Source organism: Panthera onca, chromosome C1 (genome assembly GCF_046562875.1).
Source record: "Panthera onca isolate mPanOnc1 chromosome C1, mPanOnc1 haplotype 2, whole genome shotgun sequence".
NCBI lineage: Eukaryota > Metazoa > Chordata > Mammalia > Carnivora > Felidae > Panthera > Panthera onca.
Window position 1 is genome coordinate 195,857,730 of NC_138346.1, and position 21,715 is coordinate 195,879,444.

At 48.4% G+C, this 21,715-nt stretch overlaps 1 protein-coding gene across 5 annotated transcripts in view; it reads left to right on the plus strand.

The window, feature by feature from the left end:
* The window catches only part of CSMD2 (CUB and Sushi multiple domains 2), a 599,309-nt gene that overhangs the window by 313,765 nt on the left and 263,829 nt on the right, over window positions 1–21,715 (plus strand). For 4 of the 5 annotated variants that reach the window (XM_078452082.2, XM_078452083.2, XM_078452085.2 and 1 more), the window contains exons 11-12: window positions 14,980–15,083; window positions 18,199–18,311. The exons of the other annotated variant lie outside the window; for it this stretch is intronic. In XM_078452082.2, the coding sequence (XP_078308208.2) occupies window positions 14,980–15,083; window positions 18,199–18,311 (217 nt within the window). The remainder of the gene's footprint in view (window positions 1–14,979; window positions 15,084–18,198; window positions 18,312–21,715) is intronic. 5 annotated transcript variants of the gene reach the window in all.

Here is a 21,715-nt window from a genome sequence, read left to right on the forward strand (position 1 = left end):
GACATGCTTTTGGATCAGAAATGTCATTTTTCACATATATTCTTTGCGTGCTTAAAAAATAAACTGTATTTTGTAGTTTTTGTGTTCTAATATCTTTGTTACATAACCCTGTTAATTGTGCTTATATCTTTTATATCTTCATTGGTTTTGTCTTCTTGATCAGTCAACTGCAGAAGAAGGCATATTAAAATCTCCCATTATGATAGTAGTTTACCTATTTTTCCTTGAAGTTCTGTCAGTTTTTGCTTTATATATTTTGAGACTGTGTTATTGGACATGCAAGTTGAGAATTATATATCTTGCTGATGAATTGAACTTTTTCAAAAATAGTTATATAATGACTCTCTTTACCTATAGTAATGTTTTTTACTTGAAAACTTTCCCCCCACGCTATCCATCAAGCTTTTGTTGTTGTTGTTGTTGTTGTTGTTGTTGTTGTTGTTTTTGGTCAGGGGGAGGGTCGTTTAACAAATCTTTCCTGTTCTCTTGTTTTCAACTTTTTTACTTCCTTATGCTTTATGTGTGTCTTATGTATAGCTGGATTTTTAAAAATCCACTCTAACAATTCATCTTTCAACTAGAAAAGTTAGACCATTTAAATTATACTATCACTTCTATTTTTTAGAGTTACCCAAGACATATTAATTTGCACACTTAATAAAAGCTAATGTAAATAGTAATTTTATGTTCCTCTTGTAAAGTGAGAGGTCTTAGAGGATTTTAATTACTCCCTCCCAATTCATACTCTATGGTGTGTATTTTCATGTTGCCTTTCTTTTCCTCACAAGTCATGATTATTCTTGTTTAATAAAACTAATGTCCATTTAGATTTACTTGCACATTTACCACTTTGTTCACTATTCCTTCTTGTGTATCTAGTCCTTCTCTTTGGAATTTCTTTCTGTCCAAAGTCCATGCTTTAGAATTTATTTTCCTGTTGATGACAAAATTTCATAGTTCTTGTTTGTCTTAAAATGTCTGCTCTCCCCTTGTTCTTGAAAGAACATTGGTATTCACTAAGTATTTGATTCTTGGTTGATAATCATATTCTCTCTGCACATGGAAGTATTCCAATATCTTCTAGCTCCCATTGTGGCTGTAAGCTTATTGTCATCCCTTTGTATGATATTCTTCTCACTGCTTTTATGGTCTGTTCCTTGTCTTTATTGTTCTGCAGTTTCATAATCAAGTGTCTAGTTGTGGATATCTTGGTATTTATCCTGCTTGACTTCATTAAGCTCTTGAATCTATGGATTGTTATCTTTCATTGATTTGGGAAAATTTTTAGCCATTGTCTTTTCAACTGTTTTCTCTCCTTTATGCTCTCTCTATCCTGCTCCTGAAATCTGGCAAAGCATATTAATCTTTCTCACCCCATCTTCTATGTTTTATAACTTGTACCATTTAAAAAAAATTTTTTTTTAATTTTTTTTAGTATTTTTGAGTGAGAGAAGTAGACAGACAGAGTACAAGCAGGGGAGGGGCAGAGAGAGAGGAAGACACAGAATATGAAGCAAGCTCCAGGCTCTGAGCTGTCAGCACAGAGCCCGACACAGGGCTTGAACTCACAAACTGCAAGATCATGACCCGAGCTGAAGTCGGATAGCTAATCAACTGAGCCACCCAGGCACCCCAACTTCTACCATTTTCTCTCATTCTTTTCACTAATTCTCTGTTATGCTGCATCTAATCTCTGTTGAATTCATTCCCTGAAGATTTGCTTTAATTTCAAATAGCACCATTTTTATTTTATGAGGTCCTATTTGTTTTTTTTAAATGTTTTTGATCATATTTTATAGTATTTTGCCCCCTACTCATATGTTTAGACCCCTCTTTAATTCTTTCAGTATGTTACACATATTTATTTTATATTCTGTATCTGTTAATCCCAAATCTGAAATCTTTTTAAGTTTGGTTCCGTTATCTGTCGTTTCTTACTTCTTGCCCATAGAACCACGTTTCCTTATTTTTTCTGTCTATAACTCTTGACTGTGTGGTTAGAGTCATAAACTTTGTGAGACTTCTTTGAGACCTGGGGAGAAGGTGGTTTCTTCCGGAGACAGCTTATTTTCACTTCTGCCCAGTGCCTAGTGGCATTACCAAACCAGAAACCTTTTGATAGTAAATTCTTAGTGTGAAGGTTTCAAACCACCCAAGTAATCTCCACACCCATGTGAAGGCAGACTTACTGTGAAGGAGTCTCAAGGGAAGTTTTCTGTGTGCTGTCCACTCAGTGTCAAGATCTCAGATAAATAATCAGCCTCCAGACCAGCCCAGAGGGCAGTCGTGGCAGATGAGAAGGCAGGCATGCTTGTTGCTCACTCACCCTCACACTAAGGGTGCAGCTTTATTCAGGGGTGTCACACTAGAGTCCCCACCTTGGTGGGTCCTGATCTTTGCCTCCTGTTCCCTCTTCTCCACAAGGCCCTGAAAACCAGAGCCCTACTTTACCAGTCTTTAAAAATGCACTCAAAGCCAATGCCAACTTCATGCTCTAAATCACATTTAGAGTCCCTACAATCACCGGGTTTGGACTCTGAATATTCTTACTTTATTAGTCTGCCCAGGCTGCCATAACAAAATATAGCAGACTTAACAAGGAACATTTTTTTTCTCACAGTTCTGGATGCTAGAAGTTCACAATCAAGGTGCCAGCAAACTCAGTTTCTGGCAAGGCCTCTTCCTCGTTTGTAGATGACCTCCTTCTCATATGGCCTTTCTTCTGTGTGAATCCAGAGAGAGACTTTCTGGTGTCTTCTGCTCCTCTTATAAGGACACCAATCCCATTGGATTACAGTCCTACCCTTATGACCTCATTTAACCTTAATTACCCCCATAAAGGCTCCATATCCAGATTCCATCACATTGGGGGGTTAGGGTTTCAACATATGAATTTTAGGGGTATATGATTCTGTTTATAGCACTTACTAATTTATAAAAAGCTTTTTTTTTCCTTTTTAAATTTTACTCAGTGTTTTTAAGTTGTTTGGTCAAGGTGCTTAGGACCACAGTGCGGGGGACAATGGAAACAGATTTCCTCTATGAGGCATTTTATAAAGAAATATTTTATTTCATCAAACCGTTTGATGATGAACCTAGTCAAGGGGAAGGATGCTTCAGCCACATGGGGATGGAGGCTGGCCCAGAAGAAGAACTTACTACCACAAAGTTATTAAGTTGTTGATGAGAAGACTCTTTCTTGGGTATTGTTAAAGATACTTAGCTCAGTCTTCTTTTGCACCTGAAGGTGAAGTGCAAGAGAAAGTGTAGGTAAGGCCTGAGAAGTTTCTGAGAAACAATTTGATTCACCCTCCCCTCCCCTGCCCAGAAGAGCTAGTCTTGGCTGGTGTGTGAAGGTCAGTGGCCCCATATGAGTCACTCCCTCACATGTCCTGCAGGAGGAGGTCACACCAACCTGGGTTCCTGAAAACAGCCTCTCCAAAGGGTATTCCCTCAGAATGAAGCTGTAAAAAAGGATGTTCCTGTCATCTCCATGGGTTCTTTATGAACTTCAGACAGTGCTGAGAATCCCAGAAAGGCTGAAGGAAGTCCCTTACTGACACCACACTGGAGGAGAGTCAGGGAGCATTGAGGGCAGAAAGACGGGGGTATAAGTGGGGCAACTCAAAATCCAAGACTAAAGAATCAGAACTGCCTTCCTGCAAACATCAGGGAAAATGCACAGTGTGTTTCTAACTTTGTCCACTGACCCACAGGAGAGATACAGGTGTGTCCAAGGACTGCCTGTCCAATCCCCTTTGGAGCATTTCCTACAGCAAAAAGCACAGTGTCTTCAAGTTCACAATATGTCGTGAGATGAGCACTTTTTCATTCATTGACTATAGATATGATCTCTGCCTTTGAGGAACAATACATAGGAGAGAATAAAGGCCTATAAATAAAAAGCTAGAGTTTGGGTAAGTGCAGATGGAGGGGTATTCAGTTCACTATCTTGGAAAATGTTGGAAGGAGCCACTAACTGGAAGGTCAGGAAGTTTTCACAGAGGAGGAGACATTTGAGCAGGATCTTAAAGGATGAGTTGGCTTGGAAATCATTATCTGAGAGTAGATGCAGGTGTAAAGGCACTGAGATGTAGAACACCTCTCAGAACTGAAAGTAATTCAGCATGTCTGGATCAAGATGAGGATGGGAAGGTCATAGGATCCAGATTATGGTCAGCCTAGATGCTTGGCAGAGAGGCTTGGGTTTTGTCCTGAAACAGATTTTTAAGGGTACAGGTGTTAGACCCTTGGAAATAACGGCAACAGTTATATCTTACTGTATGCATACCATATGCTGAGCACTGAGCTAAGCCTTCTGTATAAATGATTTTATTTCATCCTCTTCACAATTAATTAGGTTTTAAGAGACCCACTTGATGGATAAAGAGCGTGAATTGTGGATAGGTTGAAAGGGTAGGAAACTTAGCCATAGTGCATAGCCAGGGAGTAGCATCACCAGGATTTAAACCTGGTCTTTGTGACTCCACTGCCCATACATTTCAGTGGCTGGGCTATGCTGCTGGATGGAACAAGGTCCCAGAGTAAATGGGAGGGTGTAGGACTGACAGCCCTGAGATCAGCCTTGGTAAGGATGAGAGTCCTGCTTTCTTCTGAACAAAAGCAATAGCAGGAAGGTCTGAGTTTTTGAAAGATCACTCTGGCAGCAGTGGAGAGGATTCAAGAGGGATACTGGAGGGAGAGAGACCAGTTAGGAGGCAGAAGCAATTACCCAAGTAAGAGGAATGGGGACACCAACCAAAGGCTTTGGAAACATGGAGAGGGAGACAGATTTAAGAGAAATGTAGGGAATGGAATGGGACTTGGTGGCTGACTGGCTGTGAGGATCAGGAGAGAAAGAGGGTCTTACTCAACAATGTATCCCAAGTGACCAGCACAGTGCCTGGCACATAATGATCACCCAGCAAACATTGACTCAATGGACAGATGAATAATGACTTGATACTTTCCGACTTGGCCCAATGGGAGTCTTTAAAAGAAAATGAAACAGGAAGAAGTGTTTTCAGTGGTCAGGATGGAAACATGGTGCATTTGAAGTGCCTGTGTTTCATCCAGTGACATTTGGATACACTGGTTGGACACTGGGTCAGTCTGGGTTCAAGAGAGAGATTTGGGTGTTACTTCATCAGCACATGGGTGAGAATAGAAGCCTAAGGAATAGACAACACTTCCTGGAGAGAGTGAAGAGAATAGGAAGATTCTGAATGGATCTGGGAACACCATCCTTATAGATGAAAGAAATACAATGCAAGACACAGGAAGAGCAGTGTAAGGTAGGAGAATCACACCACAGAGGGAGGAAGGGTTTCCAACCAGAATATGTCTGACAGTGGTGGTGATGAACAAGTCTTGTTGGGGAAAGTGCTGGAAAGAGACTGTTGCCTTTGGCCTTGGAAGAGGACCTTTCAGTGAAGCTTTGGGGACAGAAACAGCCGTGGGGCAGGGAGTGAATGGGTGGGAGGGGAGGCTCTAGGGACAAGGAGCCTAGATAGCTCTTTTGATAAGTTTCAAGGTGACATAAAGGAAGGAGAAAGGGCATGAGAGGGAAGGAGCGTGGACAGAAAGTTTGGGGCTGCTCAGAGTGTTGGTTTGTTTAGGACGTTAGAAACTAGAGCATGTTTGTAGGCTGAGGGCGGAGCAGGCAAAGAGGAAGAGAGTGAAGATGTAGAAGTATCTGAAGTAAGTGAGAGGCACATAGGACTGAGACGACAGGGTCTCCCTTGCAAGGAGCAGGTGAAGAAGGATGGTGTTAGGAGAGGCTGAGGTTTGCCTGCAAGTGAGCAGAGCGGGACACATGTCCCTGCCTCTCCTTATGGTCATGAGATGATTTTTCATCCCAGGCACCTGGGTATCTGTGGATGTGAGGACTCTTCCTGGAATTCCATTCCCCTTCTAGAACCTTTGCTGGCTGAGCTTAAGTGGGAGGAATGTTCCAGTAACTAGGACTCCCCTCCCCCCGCTGCCCTCAGGAGCCATAAAAAGGTCCAAAGAGAAATAAAATGCTCTGGTGTGGAAATTGCCAAGAACCTATGTCAAGACACCAGCATTGATGGAGCACCTATGGGCAGAGCATGAGCTCTGCACCGTGGGGACAAGAGCTTACAGTCTTATTGGGGAGGTGGGTGAATGGTAGGTCTGTACTCAGTAAACTAAGAATAAAACAATTACAAATACCCAGTCCATCTTCCTGGAAGCTTAGCATATTCAAGGAGAAGAGACAAGGCTCAGAGCAAGTGATGCTGGCCTACTCCAAATGGCTCCACATTCTCCCTTTGATTGAGATATCCTTGAGAAATGTCAGCCCCACCTTGGCCACGTGGGCTATCTTGGTCCTTAGAGTCATTCTACCCACAATAATATTCCCAAACTTTGGTTAATCATCAAAAATACCCAGAGAGGTATTTTGAGGCACAAATTCCAGAGCTCTTTGAAGATATGATTCAGTGGATCTGGGATGGATGCCTGGAACCTGTACCTTTAAAGGGTGCCCCTGAGGCTCTGACCAGCCAAGCTTATGAATAAACAACAACCCCCTTGCCTTGCAGCAAAGCGCACAGGGCCCACCCGTCCCTCCGTCCCTCCACCCCTCCACTCAGGCAACCCTGGCTTCAGCCGCACTGAACTCCTAGTTTGTAGACATACCTGACCCTTTAAGACCTCTGTCCGGACACATCCTATCTCAGTGTGCCTTCCTTTCCCCTCCAAATTTCTGTCCCCCTTTGAGACACAGCCCAAATACCCCCTCTTCTGAGAAGCCCTCCTAGCTCCAACCAAGTCTTTGTTCTACTTCGGTTCCTAAAGCATTTTATCAGCACCTGTCGTCTGTGTGGGTATCATGTCGTGCTATGTTTAGAATCTCCTTCTCCCATAGCCCATGAAGTGCCCTGAAAGCAGGGATGGCATTTTGTTGAGTCCTTCTTCAGTCAGCGTGGGTGCTTGGCAGAAAGGAGGAGCTCAGCAGATGTTTGAATGCGCAAAGAACTGACGGAGAAGACCTGTCTCTGGGTCAGGTATCTCTCAGGTACAGCCCTGCCACGTGAAGCTGGGGGCCTCCTGTCAGGACCTCTCAGTTGGGCCTCCCAGAAGACATACCGATGCCATTTTTGCAGTCAGAACTGAAGCCCAGACCCGCGTCGGTGCCCTCTACCTGCACACATCTACCTTTCTTCTGAAGCTCCTCGGTGTGAACTCAAGACATGATCTGATTTGCACGTGAACCTCGCTGGATGTGAGCCCGAGAGTCAAGCCACGTTCACTAGAAAGGAAGTAAAAGCAAGGCAGGGGGGACAGAGAGAGGTGGGAGGAGGAGGGCGGTGGGCCAAGGAAAGGAGAGGGAAAGGAAAGCTCCTGTTATGAACCTCAGAGCCAAAGATAACAGCCTTTTGATGATTGTTCCTTGGGGATTACCAGTATCACTCCCCCTTTGTAGACCTGCAGAACTGAGAAATCACGCCCCAGGCAAATGATCACTTGCTGGTGCAAATGTCAGGAGCACATTTGTTGGCCCATTTGTTCACTCACTTGTGAACATTCAGCAAACATGTACTCATGCCCTGACCGTGCTGGGCCCCGTATGAGAGGCTGGCTGGCTACCAGAAGGGTCTCCCCCAAGTCCCCCAAGCCCATTCCTGGAGTGGGACCCTTTAATGACTTCCTGCAAAACCTGCTAAACCTGATTCCGTGCCTCTTACCCTAGTCCTCACTGTACGTCACCTCTTGGTGTTCCTTTCTTCCTTGACCTGGCTGTGGCCTTGGTGTCCACCCACCCCCTCCCCTGTTCTTCAAGGCAGGCCCTGCTCCTCCACTGTCCAGGACTTTCTGTGGCCCTCATATGTGCCCCATCCCCATGCGTCTGCAGTGCCAGCACCCGTCACACCGCGTGGTGTTTTCCACATGCTCCCGTGTCTCCTCTTCGAGACTGAGGTCTCTCAGGACAGTGGCCACGTTTCGCTTGCCTGCAGCTGCCTCTCCAAAGCAGAGCACTTGGCAAATGAATTTTAACGGTTGAATGAATAAGTGAATAAATGAATTCATCAGTCAGTGAGTGGATGAGCCCATGAATGGATGAAAGGCTTTGCTACTCTCAGAGCCTCCAGAATTCAACCTGAGTTAGTGACCAAAGTTCCGGAACCTCTGAAAGTTCTTAGTTTCTGCCCCTGGGCTTTCTTTCCCAGCCTCCGCCAAAGCCTCAAGGGTACTGGCGGCCACTCCCCTTCAACTCCCAGGGTTACGGTCAGCCTTCCCACTGGCCTCCCTTCCTCCCCAACCCCAAGAGCCACCTGTCCAGCCCTGATCTGGGCCCTCAGCAAGACCCGGCCAGGAATCACCATGCAGGCTGTGCCCAGGAAAAGGGATTCCCTCCCTTTCATGGAACTAGTGGTCAAACTGACAGCAGCATTAGTAAACCGAGGCTGGGGGGGGGGGGGGGGGGCGCGGGGCGCGATCAGCCCTCAGGGGCTCAGAGAAGTGCTCTGAGGCAGAATAGGGGAAGTAGGACTGGAGCAGACCATGGTGGAAGGGAGCTCTAATGAGCTGGGAAGGGGCAGACAATGCCATTTAAGCCTCGGATTTCCTTGCCAAGATGCTGAGCTTAATCCTGGGGATCAAGAGTTGGCACACTTTTCCATGGTGATGAAGCCTTTCTTCAGAACCTGTAGCCAGTAGGTTGTGATTGGCTCTGAACTGGAGAAAATGCCTCCACAGAAGCTTCAGCAAAACAGTTTATTCCCTCATAGACCAGAGGCCCAGAAGTGAAGAGTCCAGGGCTGGTTTCGTATTTCATTCAGGTCTCAAGCACCTTCTATTTTTCCCTCTGCCGTTCTCTGTGTGTGGGCTCTTGTCCTCATGATCACAAGAAGGCTGTTCCACCAGGGTCCTCACATCTGTATTCTGGGAAAGCAAGGAGAAAGGTGGGGAAATGCCCTGAGGGCTCTTCAGCTCATGTCTCATTGCCCAGAATCCTGTTGCTTAGCCATCCTTAGCTCTGAGGTTAACTAGGTTCATTGCTGCACTCCACAGTCAGAGTTCTGTTAGGTACGGGTAAACGGAGGAAGAGACATTGAGTAAGCCACAGTCGATGTCTATCACAGAATCCCCAAACATGAACTAGATCATAAGGAACTGCTTTGGTTGGAGGAGGGCTCTGCCCACTGTGGCTCCCTCTCCACCTGTGTTGGTGGCCAGGGAAGTACCTTCATGGAACCCTACGGTGCCTGGGAAGTCAACTTGAAAAACCTTGCTCTAGGCCCGGCACACTTTTCTGTAAAGAGCCAGATGATAAATATTTTAGGCTTTGAGGACCACGTGAAGTTTCTGTTGCACATTCTTCTTTGTAATGGTTTATTTGTTTGTTAAATATTTTAAAATGTAAGAGCACTTCTTAGCTCAAGGGACCATACAAAAACAGTCCACAGGCCGATTTGGCCCAAGGACCATAGTCATCCAGCCCCTACTCTAAGGGATCCTGGGGCACAGAGCTTTGGGTACAGAGTGAAGGAAGGCAGCAGAGGCAGGGAGTCCAGCAGGGAGGCTGTTACAAAAATTCACTCCTTGGACAACACTGTCTCAGGCTGGGTCTCTTGGATTCCAGCTTCAAAAAAAAAAAAAAAAAAAAAAAAAAAATGCCTGTGAGCTGTCAGATCCCTGCAGCCTTACTGAGGCACTGGGCACAAGCTGGCAGGCCTGGGGATCCCTGCCCTTTGGGAGGCCCTGGGCAGTGTTCAGGAAGCAAAGACTGGGGCTCCTGGGTGGCTCAGTAGGTTAAGCATCTGACTTCGGCTCAGGTCATGATTTCAGAGTTTGTGAGTTTGAGTCCCGCATCAGGTGATCAGGGTTTGTGAGTTCGAGTCCCGCACTGGGTGAGTTTGAGCCCCACTTCAGGTAAGCCCCGCTTCGGGTAAGCCCTGCTTCTCTCTCCCTCCTTCTGTCTCTCTTGGGATTCCCAATCTCTTTCTCCCTCTCCCTCCCTCTCTCTCTCTCTCTCAAAAAATTAATAAATAAAATAAAAAATAAAAGTAATGTTTAAAAAAAAGGGAAGCTAGGACTATCCTCCAGAACCCAGGGTGCGCATTGCACATGGCCTTACTCCCATCCCCCACTGTTCCCTGGAAGGCAGCTGTGTGCTGAGGTGATAGTCTCCAGACTCCTCCCCCTTCGCACCACTCCAGGGCCCTGTATCAGCCTCCTGGCAGGTCTCCCTGCCTCCAGCCCTCCCTTCATGCTGAGTTACAGCTTCCCCTCATGTTCACCATCAAGTCCAGACCACCCGCTCTGGCCTGCCAGGCAAAAAGCCAACTGCAGACCCTACCAGGCAGCTCTCACCCCTCACCCCTGCCCTGCCTTGACTGCCTTCCCTGCTCTTCCTTCCTACTTCACTATTCACAGGATCTACTGGACAGAGAGCACACCCTTCTCCATCCTGTGGGGCCCAGCACACCTCCCTCCTCGGGCAGCCCCCTGTCATTTTCCCCTTCACTGCCATCCCCAGCCATCACCATCCTCACCGTGCTCTCAGCATTGGGGTTCTGCTTTAACCTGCCAGGCAGGCGAGGTAACACTTGGGAAGCAGCTAGCTCGGTGCTTGGCACATGGCAGGTGCTCAGTCACTCTGTGCTAGATGATGGGTTCATCTACTCATAATGGGCGCAAATTGGGTGTCTGAGCTGTATACAAATATGCCTCTTTGATCACGCCTGTTTCACGTGCTGCCACTCTCCTGTCTCGGGAAGACACTTGGCGAATGTGATTGATGTGCATGTTAGTTAATGAGTCATTATAGAATCTCGTCTTTAAACAAAGGCCAAAGAGAGGAGGGAAAAAAATGAAAGCATCAGTACGTTGTGCACTGGGGGCCTGTCCCAAAACTGCAATGTTATGTCTGTTGTACGGTCTACTCAGTGTAATTATCTCCTGCGTTAGGGTCAGATGCTCTAAAATGCAGTTCACATCCATGGCTGCTCTAACCAGTGATGGGAATCATTTTATGGCTCTGGGTTCTGGCCTTCCAAGCAGTATTTTCCCATTATAGACATAATAATCATACCCTGCCTTTTTTGGAGGTGGCTTGGTGAGCCAGTGTCCTCTGCCCCAGGGCTGGCTGCAAGGGGGTGATGGTGGCAAGAATGTGCATCCGGGGCCATTATTCCCTGCAGAGGCCAGGCCCCTCCTCCTGCAGAAGGCACTGCCAGCCTTTGCAGGATTTTGTGTGCCCAGGCGTTTGCCATGCTGCTGGGATTCGGCAAAAGAGCTTAGGGAGGGTTTGAAAGGGTAAGTCATGGTCCCTACCCAGTGGACCTAAGGCCTCACTGGGGCTGCTGTGAGGCAGTGAGCGGCAAAGAGCCTGGCCTCTGGTGGCCTGGTGAGTCCCAGTTCTACCACTTGGCCGTGTGATCTTAGGCAAGTCGCCTAACATCTCTGTGCCATTTGTAAACTGGAGGTATTCATAGTAGCTACTGTTGTGAGTCGATGTGAATTGATGCATCTAAACTGCTCAGAGCAGAGTTGAGCATGCTGTAGGGTCAGTGCTTGTAGTGAAGAACTCTCGTTACGAAAAGATGATCAAAAACTGTGATTAGGTGTCTCAGAGAATCTCCTAGACCAGGGGTCAGCAAGCTAGCGTTGCTTTTTTTTGTAAATCAGGTTTTACTGGAGCACAGCCATACCCATTCACATATATATTATCTGTGGCTGCATTCGTGCTACAACAGCAGAGGTGGGTAGTTGCAACAGACATCATATACTTAAATATTTACTCTCTGGCCCTTTACAGAAACAGTTTGCCAGCTTTTATTCCACATGGTAACTTGTATGGGGGACTGGGAGCCTAGCAATCTGTCCATGCTGGAGAACTGGGAAGGGTTTGGAAAATGTTCTCTGATTTAGCACTGTCTGAGCCCCTGGCACGTGCCTGGCACATGTAGTGGAGGAGCAGGTAAACAGATCAGTGCCAGTACGGCAGGTAAGTGCTGACACAGAGTGAGGAAGGGTATCGGAGCACTTGGAGAAGACGGGCCTCAGGGAGGAGACATTGCTAGCGGAGCCCATGGGGAAGGAGGGGTCTGTACAAACCAGAGTCGCCAATGCCCAGATCCCAGCAGATCCCCAGGTCTCCTCCATGTGTGTCTGGCTGGGAAATGGTGACATTATTCTTATAGGACAGGACCAGGGAGGGTGAGAAGGGAAGGAGTTTCCAGCCTGAGCGGATGGTCCCCCAATGATGCCATTGGCCATCAGGGAGCGTGGGGGGCGATCTTGCCTGTCAATGGGAAAACCAGAGGGGCTAAGGCATCCCCACTCACTGTTGACAGTTACCTGCTGTCCCCTCTTTCCTAACGCACCCCAGCCGCTGCCTGCTGCAGGCACACGTACCCCCCTCACACACACGCTGCCACAGCTCAGACTCTCCTGGGTTTCCCACCAGCCCTCAGTGCTGTTGCTGCTAAAACAAAAATGACATGTCACACCTTTCCTCACAAATCGTCCATCATTTCCCCTTGCCTTTAGGACAAAGCCCAAATCCTTAGCATGACAGACAGCCTTTCCTAATCTGGTCCTCCCACTTCCTCCCATCACCAGCCTCCACTTCCATCTGCATTAAGCCACTGTCAGGAGTCTCTAGACCTTTGCCCGTTCACCTGCTCCTCCCTCCGCCTGGATGGCTTCCCCTTCCTCATCCATTTAGGTAACTTGGGTTCATCTCCTGCACTCAGCCTGGGCTTCATTTCCTTTGGGAAGCCTTTCTTCCAGCCAGTGGCACTCATCTCCTCTGCCATCTTGTTCTGTGCTCGAGGGTGTACTTATAACAGAGATGCTCCCCACTGTGAACACCATGCCCCGTGCAGAGGGGCCCTCAGAAATGGTGGCCAGGCAACAGCTGGCCTCTGAGATCCCTGAAGGCACCCGGGGGTGAGGCTGTGCAAGTCCCCTAGCAGTTTGTGGGTTTGCACAGAGGACACCTGCACAACAAGGAAAAACCATCCATGAGAATTCTCTACTCCTTGGGTCATAGAATAGAACACAAAGAACACCTCCAGCCTCCCCACTGGGAGGGGAAAATCTTCATCAGATTGGAACCACAGATGAATGGATAAAGAAGATGTGGAGTGTACACACACACACACACACACACACACACAATGGAATATTACTCAGCCATAAAAAAGAATGAAATCTTACCATTTTCTACAACATGGATGGGGCAAGAGAGTATAATACTAAGCGAAATAAGTCTGTCAGAGAAAGACAAATACCATATGATTTCACCCATACGTGGGATTTAAGAAACAAAACAAATGATCATAGCAGGAAAAAAAGAGAGACAAACCAAGAAACGGACTCAAGTATAGAGAGAAAACTGATGGTTACCAGAGGGGAGGAGGAGATGGGGGAGGGTGATGGAGGTTAGGGAGCGCACTTGTCGTGATGAGCACCAGGTGTTGTGTCGAAGTGTTGAATCACTATATTGTACACCTGCAAGTAATATTACACTGTAGGCTAACTAACTGCAATTTAAATAAAACCTTTAAAAAAATGAAACTGATAAAAAGAGGCCCAGATTAGCCATTAGGAGTGGTGCCTCTCTGTGTCCTGTCTTCATGAATGGCACCACCATCCACCTGTTCGGAGACCCACAAGTCATCCAGAATCCCGTCCCCTCCCTTGGTCCCCACACCCATCCAGTCACAAAGCCCTAAATATTGCCAGGCCCTGTCTCTCGTTTCCAGCACCCCCACCCCCCCCCTCACCTCCATCGCTCACCTAGTTGAGTACAAATGCCTAGACCCATCCTCACCACTCTGGCCTCACTCCCACCACATCCGTTTCCACACGAGCAGCCAGACAGATGTTTTTCTCAAACGCCCATGTGCCCCTGCCACCCACTGTTTAAAACTTTTCTACCACCTCTCCCTCAGGATAAACTCCAACTCTTTGGATCAGGGGAGATTATAAGACCCTTTGGACTTAGCTCCAGGCAAAATTCTCAAGTTCTGGACCTTCTTGAGTCACCTCCTTGCACTGAACCTCCAACCACATCGTCCCCCATAGTGAAACAGCTAGCAGGTGTGCTTAGTGTGTGGACCTTCCGTCAACAGACAGTGAACACTTGTTCTAGAATGTCCCATCTCTGCCACAGCTCAGGCCCTGTGCCTCTGGCTCCTCGGAATGGTCCTTCCCTCTCCCAGCATCCTCCTGCAGCCTGACCGTCTTCTGTAGGCTTCAAAACCCTCAGCACTACCACGGACCATCTTCCTCCTACCCCCGGTGCAGGCTCTGTGAGCCACAGGCCCCTCAACGGGACACCTATCAACCAGCATGGCAATTCTCAGTGTACTTTCTGTCTCCCCTGCTCACCAAATGCAGGGACCATGCTCACTCTTGAAACCCCACCTCCTAGACCTGGCATATGCTGTGTGTTTAGTAAATATTGTCGAAGGCAGGACTGGAACAAGAGAGAACCTTGTTGAAACCTCCTTCCTGGAACATTCATTTATTCAACAGATAAAAGAGGGTGGAGCAAAGCAGGCAGAAGAGAGGCTAAGAGAAAGTTCTGCCCCCCAGATCCCTGGGGGCTAGAGAGCTGAGATGCCACATGTGGCCTGAAAAATTGACACCAAGTCCAGGGGATTTCTGTGCATTAAAGCATGAAGAAAGAATCTAATCTTCTCACAGGCAGCCAGATGTGCCTGATGTTCCCATAACAGTCTCCAGAATTGGCCAGATGTGCTGTGAACATCTTTGGAAAACATCAGGGGACTCTAGAGACTATGGCCTGAAAAAAAATAGCTCATGCTCCAAGAGGTGGCATGGAAATGCTCAGTTTGGATCAAGGGTTATGTGGGGAGGTGTTGCAGGGACTCTGGGCATCAGGACCCAAGGAGGGAACTTCTCACTGTCCTCACAGCTGTACGCGTGTCTCTTGGCAGCCCCTACCTGCCCCCTAACCCCATGCTCCCTCCCCAGGTGATCAAGCTGGCCTTTGAGGACTTCGACTTGGAAAGGGGCTACGACACCCTGACGGTGGGGGACGGCGGGCAGGACGGGGATCAGAAAACTGTCCTCTACGTGTGAGTGAAGTGGGGCTGTGGTCAGGAGGGTGGGAGCACATGCCCCTGGCCCAGGGGTGCTGGAATGATGCATCATGTCCTTTCTGGTCCCCAGGCCACACCATGTCAAGGACAGGGGTCCTTCTGTGCTGCTGGTTTCAGCCCCTCTGTTCCAGAGCACTGGCCAAATTCTCGCAGGAAATGAGTATAGAATGAACCATTTCTCAGGGAGCAGGGAGAGTCAAGGTTTTGTGTGCACGCCTGGAGCATTCCACATGATGGTCTGCTTCTGTGTAGACCCTGCTTCTGCCATCCTCCAGCTTCTTCTCAAGGCCATGTCCATCCGTGGCAGTCTGACTTCAGACAGAGACAGGGGAAGTGTTTTGCTAACCTCCCGCATGCTAAGAACTATCTGGGAAATGGATGGTTTCAGGGATCTGGGACCACATACACATGATGACCACATTTCCTGAGCAACGAAAGGCTAGTGTCATGTGGTCTAGTCAAGGGAGAGGGTAATATCTAGCTGTCCTGGGATTCCATTGTGTTGGGTTTTGCGTCTGGTGGGGAGCATTAACTCCTCTTTTGCCCACCACGACTAGCCTGACATAAACATAGGAAAACACTCCTGTTGGTGCATGTGGCCCAGCACAGACAGCCTGATCTTGCTCCTCTCCCCTGCCCAGATGGCAGGGAGAGGAGGGAGGAGGGTTTCATGTACACCAAACATCCACCATGTGCCCAGGTACTGGGAAGGGAAACTTCACATCCGATATCTCATTTAATTTGTGTTATTATCCCCATTTAACAGGTAGGGAAACTGAGACCCAAAGGTTACAAAGCTAGTTGGAGGCAGAACCAGCAATTGAGTTCATGCCTTTTGATTTTAGTCGAGGAGAGCATCCCATGCCATACCCCTTCCCGACCAGGCTAACACCCTCTGCTTTTAATGCTGAAGGAGAAATGGCTATTCAGTAATAGCTTCCCTGTCCAGGAGCTGTTCTGTTCTGGGCCCTTCCCACACCTGCCAGAGAAGATCCTGTCAGGACAGTTAAATGACTCATGACATTACCCTCTGAATCAGGTGACGTGGCTGGGACTTGGAATCTCTTAGGAGAAAGAAATGGAATGTGAGCCTGAAGGACATCCCCTCCCCCCTGCCTACTCCACTGTATTCATCAGGGTTCTCCAGAGAAACAGAACCAATAGGATGTACACAGAGAGCAAGGGATTTATTTTAAGGAATCGGTTCACATGATAATGGAGACTGACAAGCCCCAAGATCTGCAGGGTGAGTCGGCAAGCTGGAGACCCAGGAGAGCTGTTGATGTAGTTTTAGTGCAAAGGCCAGTGGCTCTAGACCCAGGAAGAGCTAATGTTTTTATTCAGGTCCAAGGCAGGATGGATGGATGGATGGATGGATGGATGGATGGATAGACAGACAGACAGATAAGCAAGCAAGCAAGCATTGTCCCAGCTGGAAGTCTGGCAGGCAAAAAGAGTTCTTTTTGTTCAATGTAGGACTTCAACTGACTGGATGAGACCCACGCATACTGAGAGGGGGAATCTGCTTTATTCAGTCTACCAATTTAAATGTTAATGTCATCCAAAGGCACCTTCACAGAAACAGTCAGAACAATGTTCGGCCAGCTATCTGGGTACTCTTTGGCCCAGTAAAATTGAACCACAAAACTAGCCATTATACCCCCTTCCTTATGTTGGTGGATCCTCATCACTCACCTGCCCTATATGTTACATCAGTTCAGTGCGCCCAGAAGGCCAGGATCCCAGTTCTGTCCCCTCCAAAGACAAAATCCCAGTGTACTTTGTCATAGAGAGAACCTTCCAAACAGCAGAGCTGAAAAGATTCTTAGGGATCATACAACCCAAACCCCTTATTTAACATGAAATAAAAAAGCCCAGAGTGGCTCAACCACTTGCCCAGGGCCCCACAGCAAATGAATGGCAGATCCAGGATTTACATGCAGGTCTCTGGACCTATGTAGTTTGGGTGAGTTCCCAATAAGGTCTGTAACAGCCCAGGGGCTCTGCCCTCACACTCCTATCCTTTAGGCCAATGTCAATCTCAAACCTCAGGGAAACACACAAAATGGTTGGACTCCTTTGTTGTCATAGTTGGGTCAGACAGACTCTGCCACCCTAGAGTCAGGAGCCAGCCCTGGCTTAGCCTCAGTCCTTGCTACAGAACGCCAGCACCCTAACCCAGTGATGTCACATGGGCCAGGCTGGTGTACCCCAGGTGTAGCTCCACCCCTATGGCACTCATGCTGCGATCATCATCCCTGCAGCCAACTCAATGGCCCTCCAAGCTTTGAGACCCCAGAATGGAGTAGAGATTAAGACCCGTTGATCCAATCACGCCATCTACAACCAACTCCCAATCTGTGCTGGCGATCTGTCTGGTCTCAGCAGCAAGAGGATGGTTCCTTATGGAAACCCCAGCCTATGCATGGGACTCTGGCTCTACTGCTCTCCATCAGGCTGACCTTGGTAAAGCCACTGTCCATTCTACACCCTGGTCTCATCTGTACAATGGGGATAATGCAACCCCTCCCTCCCTGGCCTACTGGGGTCATTTAATAAGATAATAGATGGAAAATTGTCTTGTTTGGATAGGTTTTGGTAAATGTGAGTTGAATCAGAATCTTCCCCATGCTTAAACTCTGTTCTTCAGAAAGAATGTGGCCCCAGAGTGACAGTTGCACTTTAAGACTTGCTTCATATATAGAATGGAGAGAGATGTCTCATTCAAAGGAATGGCTGGGTTCCAACTGCAGCAATGGGTTTCTGTCTGTGTCTTTTCTGCAGTACAGTTCACATGAGAGATCGAAGGTGGCAGGATTGTAGACACCCCTTCATTAGATCTGACTACAGCTATTCTGTCCCCTGAGAAAGCAAGGACACAGATCACCCTCCTGAGCCCAGGGGCTAAATCCAAGCCCCACCTGTGGCTGAAGGGGAGAGGTGGTGAGTCTTCCCGCCCCTGGAGCACATGCTCTGGGCTCCAGAGTCAAATAGTGTGGGGCCAGGGATTTGCCTGAGTGGCCAGGGTTTCTAGTCATTCAGTGGGGTGCCATGGTGGGGTGCATGCCTCTAAATCTCTCTCTCCTGACAGCCTGACAGGTACGTCGGTCCCAGATCTCATTGTCAGCACCAACCATCAAATGTGGCTCCTCTTCCAGACTGATGGCAGTGGCAGCTCCCTGGGATTCAAGGCTTCTTACGAAGGTAACTGCTCTTGAGGAGCCAGTACACTCACTGTAGGATCAGACTTGGGGTCTGGATGTGGAATCAGCAAGCCCTGGGTTCGCATCCTGGTTCTGCCCCGCTCTAGCTTCCTGTCTCCTTAGGCATGTTATCCGAATTCTCTGAGCCTCACCTCCTTCATGCAGTGGGTCCCTGGACTGTTTTGAGGATTATCTGGGATAAAGCACGTGAAGCACAGACCACACAGCACCAGACGCATACGTTAGTTTCATCCGCAATTCATACCTGGCTTGTGTAGACCTTTAAAAGACCCCATAAATTTTTGGAGCCTTGCTTATTTTTTTATCTTTAGACTGGAAGAAGTAGCTTCCCAAGCTCCCATATATGGGTCACAGTGATGAGTAACTGCGCACAGGGCTGGGGACACACACACCATTGGTGGCCTGAGGAGGGTACAAATGCAGATGAACTGAATCTACTGAGAATCAGCATTAAGGGAACAGCAAACCCTGGGCCCAGGAGAGACCACCACCATCAGCCTTATGTGCGCCTCCAGACTTCCTATTGATGATGACTGCCGATGCCGATCCCCACAGAAAGGGGAGCAGAGGCCAGCCCCCTGGGCATTTGGTCACATTTCTTTGGTGGCAGAGCCTAGCCCAGCACTAGGGGATCTGATGCATCAGATCCGAGCCCCTGCAAGGAGTCCACACTCTAGTAGTGAGAGGAAAAAACACACGAGCTATCACTGAAGCAAGATAACCTGTGGCAAACAGCCAGTGGGAGCACAGAGAAAGAGGCATTCATCCTTTGTGTGGCATCAGGAAAGGCTCTATCAAGAAAGTGAGCCTTGAGTCTTGAAAATGACTCGGTGGCTATCAGAGAGACAGGGCAGGGGATAAGGGAGAGAAGGTATTTACCCACCCCCATCCAGAGACCTGATCATTCTACATGAGATGAGTTGGGGGAGAAACTCCTAGAGACTCTTCTTCTGCTCAGTGTGTCCCAGGGACCAGGGACCAGGACTTCTTCCTGTACCAGGACCTGTGCTCTGTCTCCAGATTGGGTACACAGGAGGTGTGTTAGTTTCCTACAACCACTCTGGAGAAGGCCCATGAACTGGGGGGCTTAAAAGAACAGAAATGTTTTCTCTCCCTGTTCTGGAGGCCAGGACAGTGAAGGTACTGTTGTAAGAATGGGAAGCACGTGTCGAGGTGACACAGAACAGCAGACAGAGAACACCTACAGGGTGACAGGTGCTGGTGGGTCCACATCCTGTTTCTCTCACTTTCTAGCTCCATGGCAGGTCAGGGAGCCTCTCTGGCACTCTGTTTCTTCACCTGTGACATGGATGTAATAATATGCCCTAGGACACAGGGCTTCTGCAAACAGTAAGTTTGATAAAGGATGTGAAAATAAGAATTGCACAGCAATTATGAGTGACTAGTGAGTGAGGACACAGGTAGTTAAACCAGTGTCTCTTTGGGTACCAGAGTTACATGCAGCTCTGGGGGGCAGCGGAGGGAAGTCAGGAGACCCTAATTCAGGCCTCTCTGACACTCAACCCCTTGGAAAATGGGAATGGATTTGGACTCAGAGTTTTCCCCATTTCTGAAATTCTGTGCATGTTCAGCACTGAATGTTTCCAGAAGTGGGGAGAAGTGATCCTGTGCCACCCACGTGCCCTTAATCTGTCCATATTTTATCAATGGCATGGATAAGACATGAATAGCATGAGCCGGAAAGGGACGACAGTATAGGAATCAGCAAACAAGGTGCAGGAAGACCTCGATGGGTTGAAGCAGTTGCCCAAGTTACCAGGATCAGATGCAGTGGGAATAAATACCATGTCCTCTGTTAAGGTTCAGAAACTTAGTGCCTGGAATTTACCTCAGGGAGTTAGTTGTGCTTTATTCTGTTCTGCCCAGGCACCGAGAATTAGGCTTAATTGTGGGGACAGGTAGGGAGAGGGCTGAAGTCAAGCCCAGTGACAAAGGTTAATGGCCCCCTGAAAGTATATTTGGGGGAAGAGTGGACTCAGGAGAACTGAGAGCTGCATCTAAATATTTGAAGGGTTGTCACGTGGGAAAGAGGAATTAGCTTTGTTTGGTGTGGTTTCACTAGAAAAGAAAGGGACAAAACATTGAATGCCCTGCTATGTGCCAGGACGTTTGTGCTAATTTTCTCAAGGTTTTCAAGCAGTGGTGTGTAAAGACTTAGGGTACCCTCAGGGACCACCAGGGTCGGGGAGGGGGTGCCTAGCAGGGAGGGTTCTGCCACTGCCTCCATGTCTTCTCCATCCTTCTGTTCCTTCTAAGCCATCTTTTACTAGGGGATTTGTGGCTAAACACCAGTTTGAGAAACTCTGCTTCATCTCACTCAGTGTGACAGCTAGCGGACGGCTGCTCTTTTGTGCACGAGGAACCTGAAACTCAGAAGTGTGGAGTGACCTGCCCGGGGTCACACCAAGTCTGGGACCTGGAAGAGCCGAGATTCGACTCTATGTTTCTGGCTTCAAAGGCCACGATTTCCCCCTCTACCAGCAGTCTCCAAAGGGACAGAATTTCAATCGCTTATAAAATATTTATGGAAGCCAAAGCTTTGCCCTGGTCAAATGGGCCATAGAGCATGAGCTGGGCTCCTCATTACTGATGGTCAGGGTTTTGTTTGTGAGGTCATGTGTCCTCCCGCCCAGCCCAGACTGATGATCCTGTCACGTGAGCAGCATGCAGCTGGGTGATGAGACTGCAGCAGCAAGCCGCCTGGGCCAGAACAGAAAACCAAAGCCGTCTCAAAACTGTCCTGCCTGCTAGTCACAGACTAGGGGTCAGCAGGACCTCTCCTTGACCCCTGGCAAATCAGGAAGATAGTCTGGGCATTTATGTACATGGCCAACCCACCGGGGCCACATGGGCTCTGCTCACAGAGGCATCCGGTTCTGTGAAGAGGGAACAGGCTCAGAAGTGGGCCAGACCTGGTGAATCCTGGCTGGTTTCCGCTGTGGGCCTGGCCAAGTCATAGGATCTGTCTGAGCCTCAGTTTCACACTCAGGAAATGGAGATGATAATGGTAACCATAGAGCCTTGTGATGAGAGTGAAATGGGGTCACAGAGAGCTCCTTGCACAGTGAGTGGCGCAGAGAGGCACCTTCCCCTGGGCCGCTAATTTTCCCCTGCACCCAAGCCTTCCATGATCACCACTGTTCCCCACTCCGGGGCGTGTCCTCTTCTGCCGGGGAGCACATGGCTCCTTGCCTGTCCTGCAGGTGGTCTGGGCTTGTGCTGCTAGGCCTGGCGCCGGGTCCCCGCATCCCGCCTGCACTCCGCACCTGGGACCCTCACTCCCCACACTGGCCGAGAATTGAGATGGTTCCTGTGGCCACAGTGTTGTAGGAAACAGAGGCAGAAGTGGCGGGAGGTCACTGA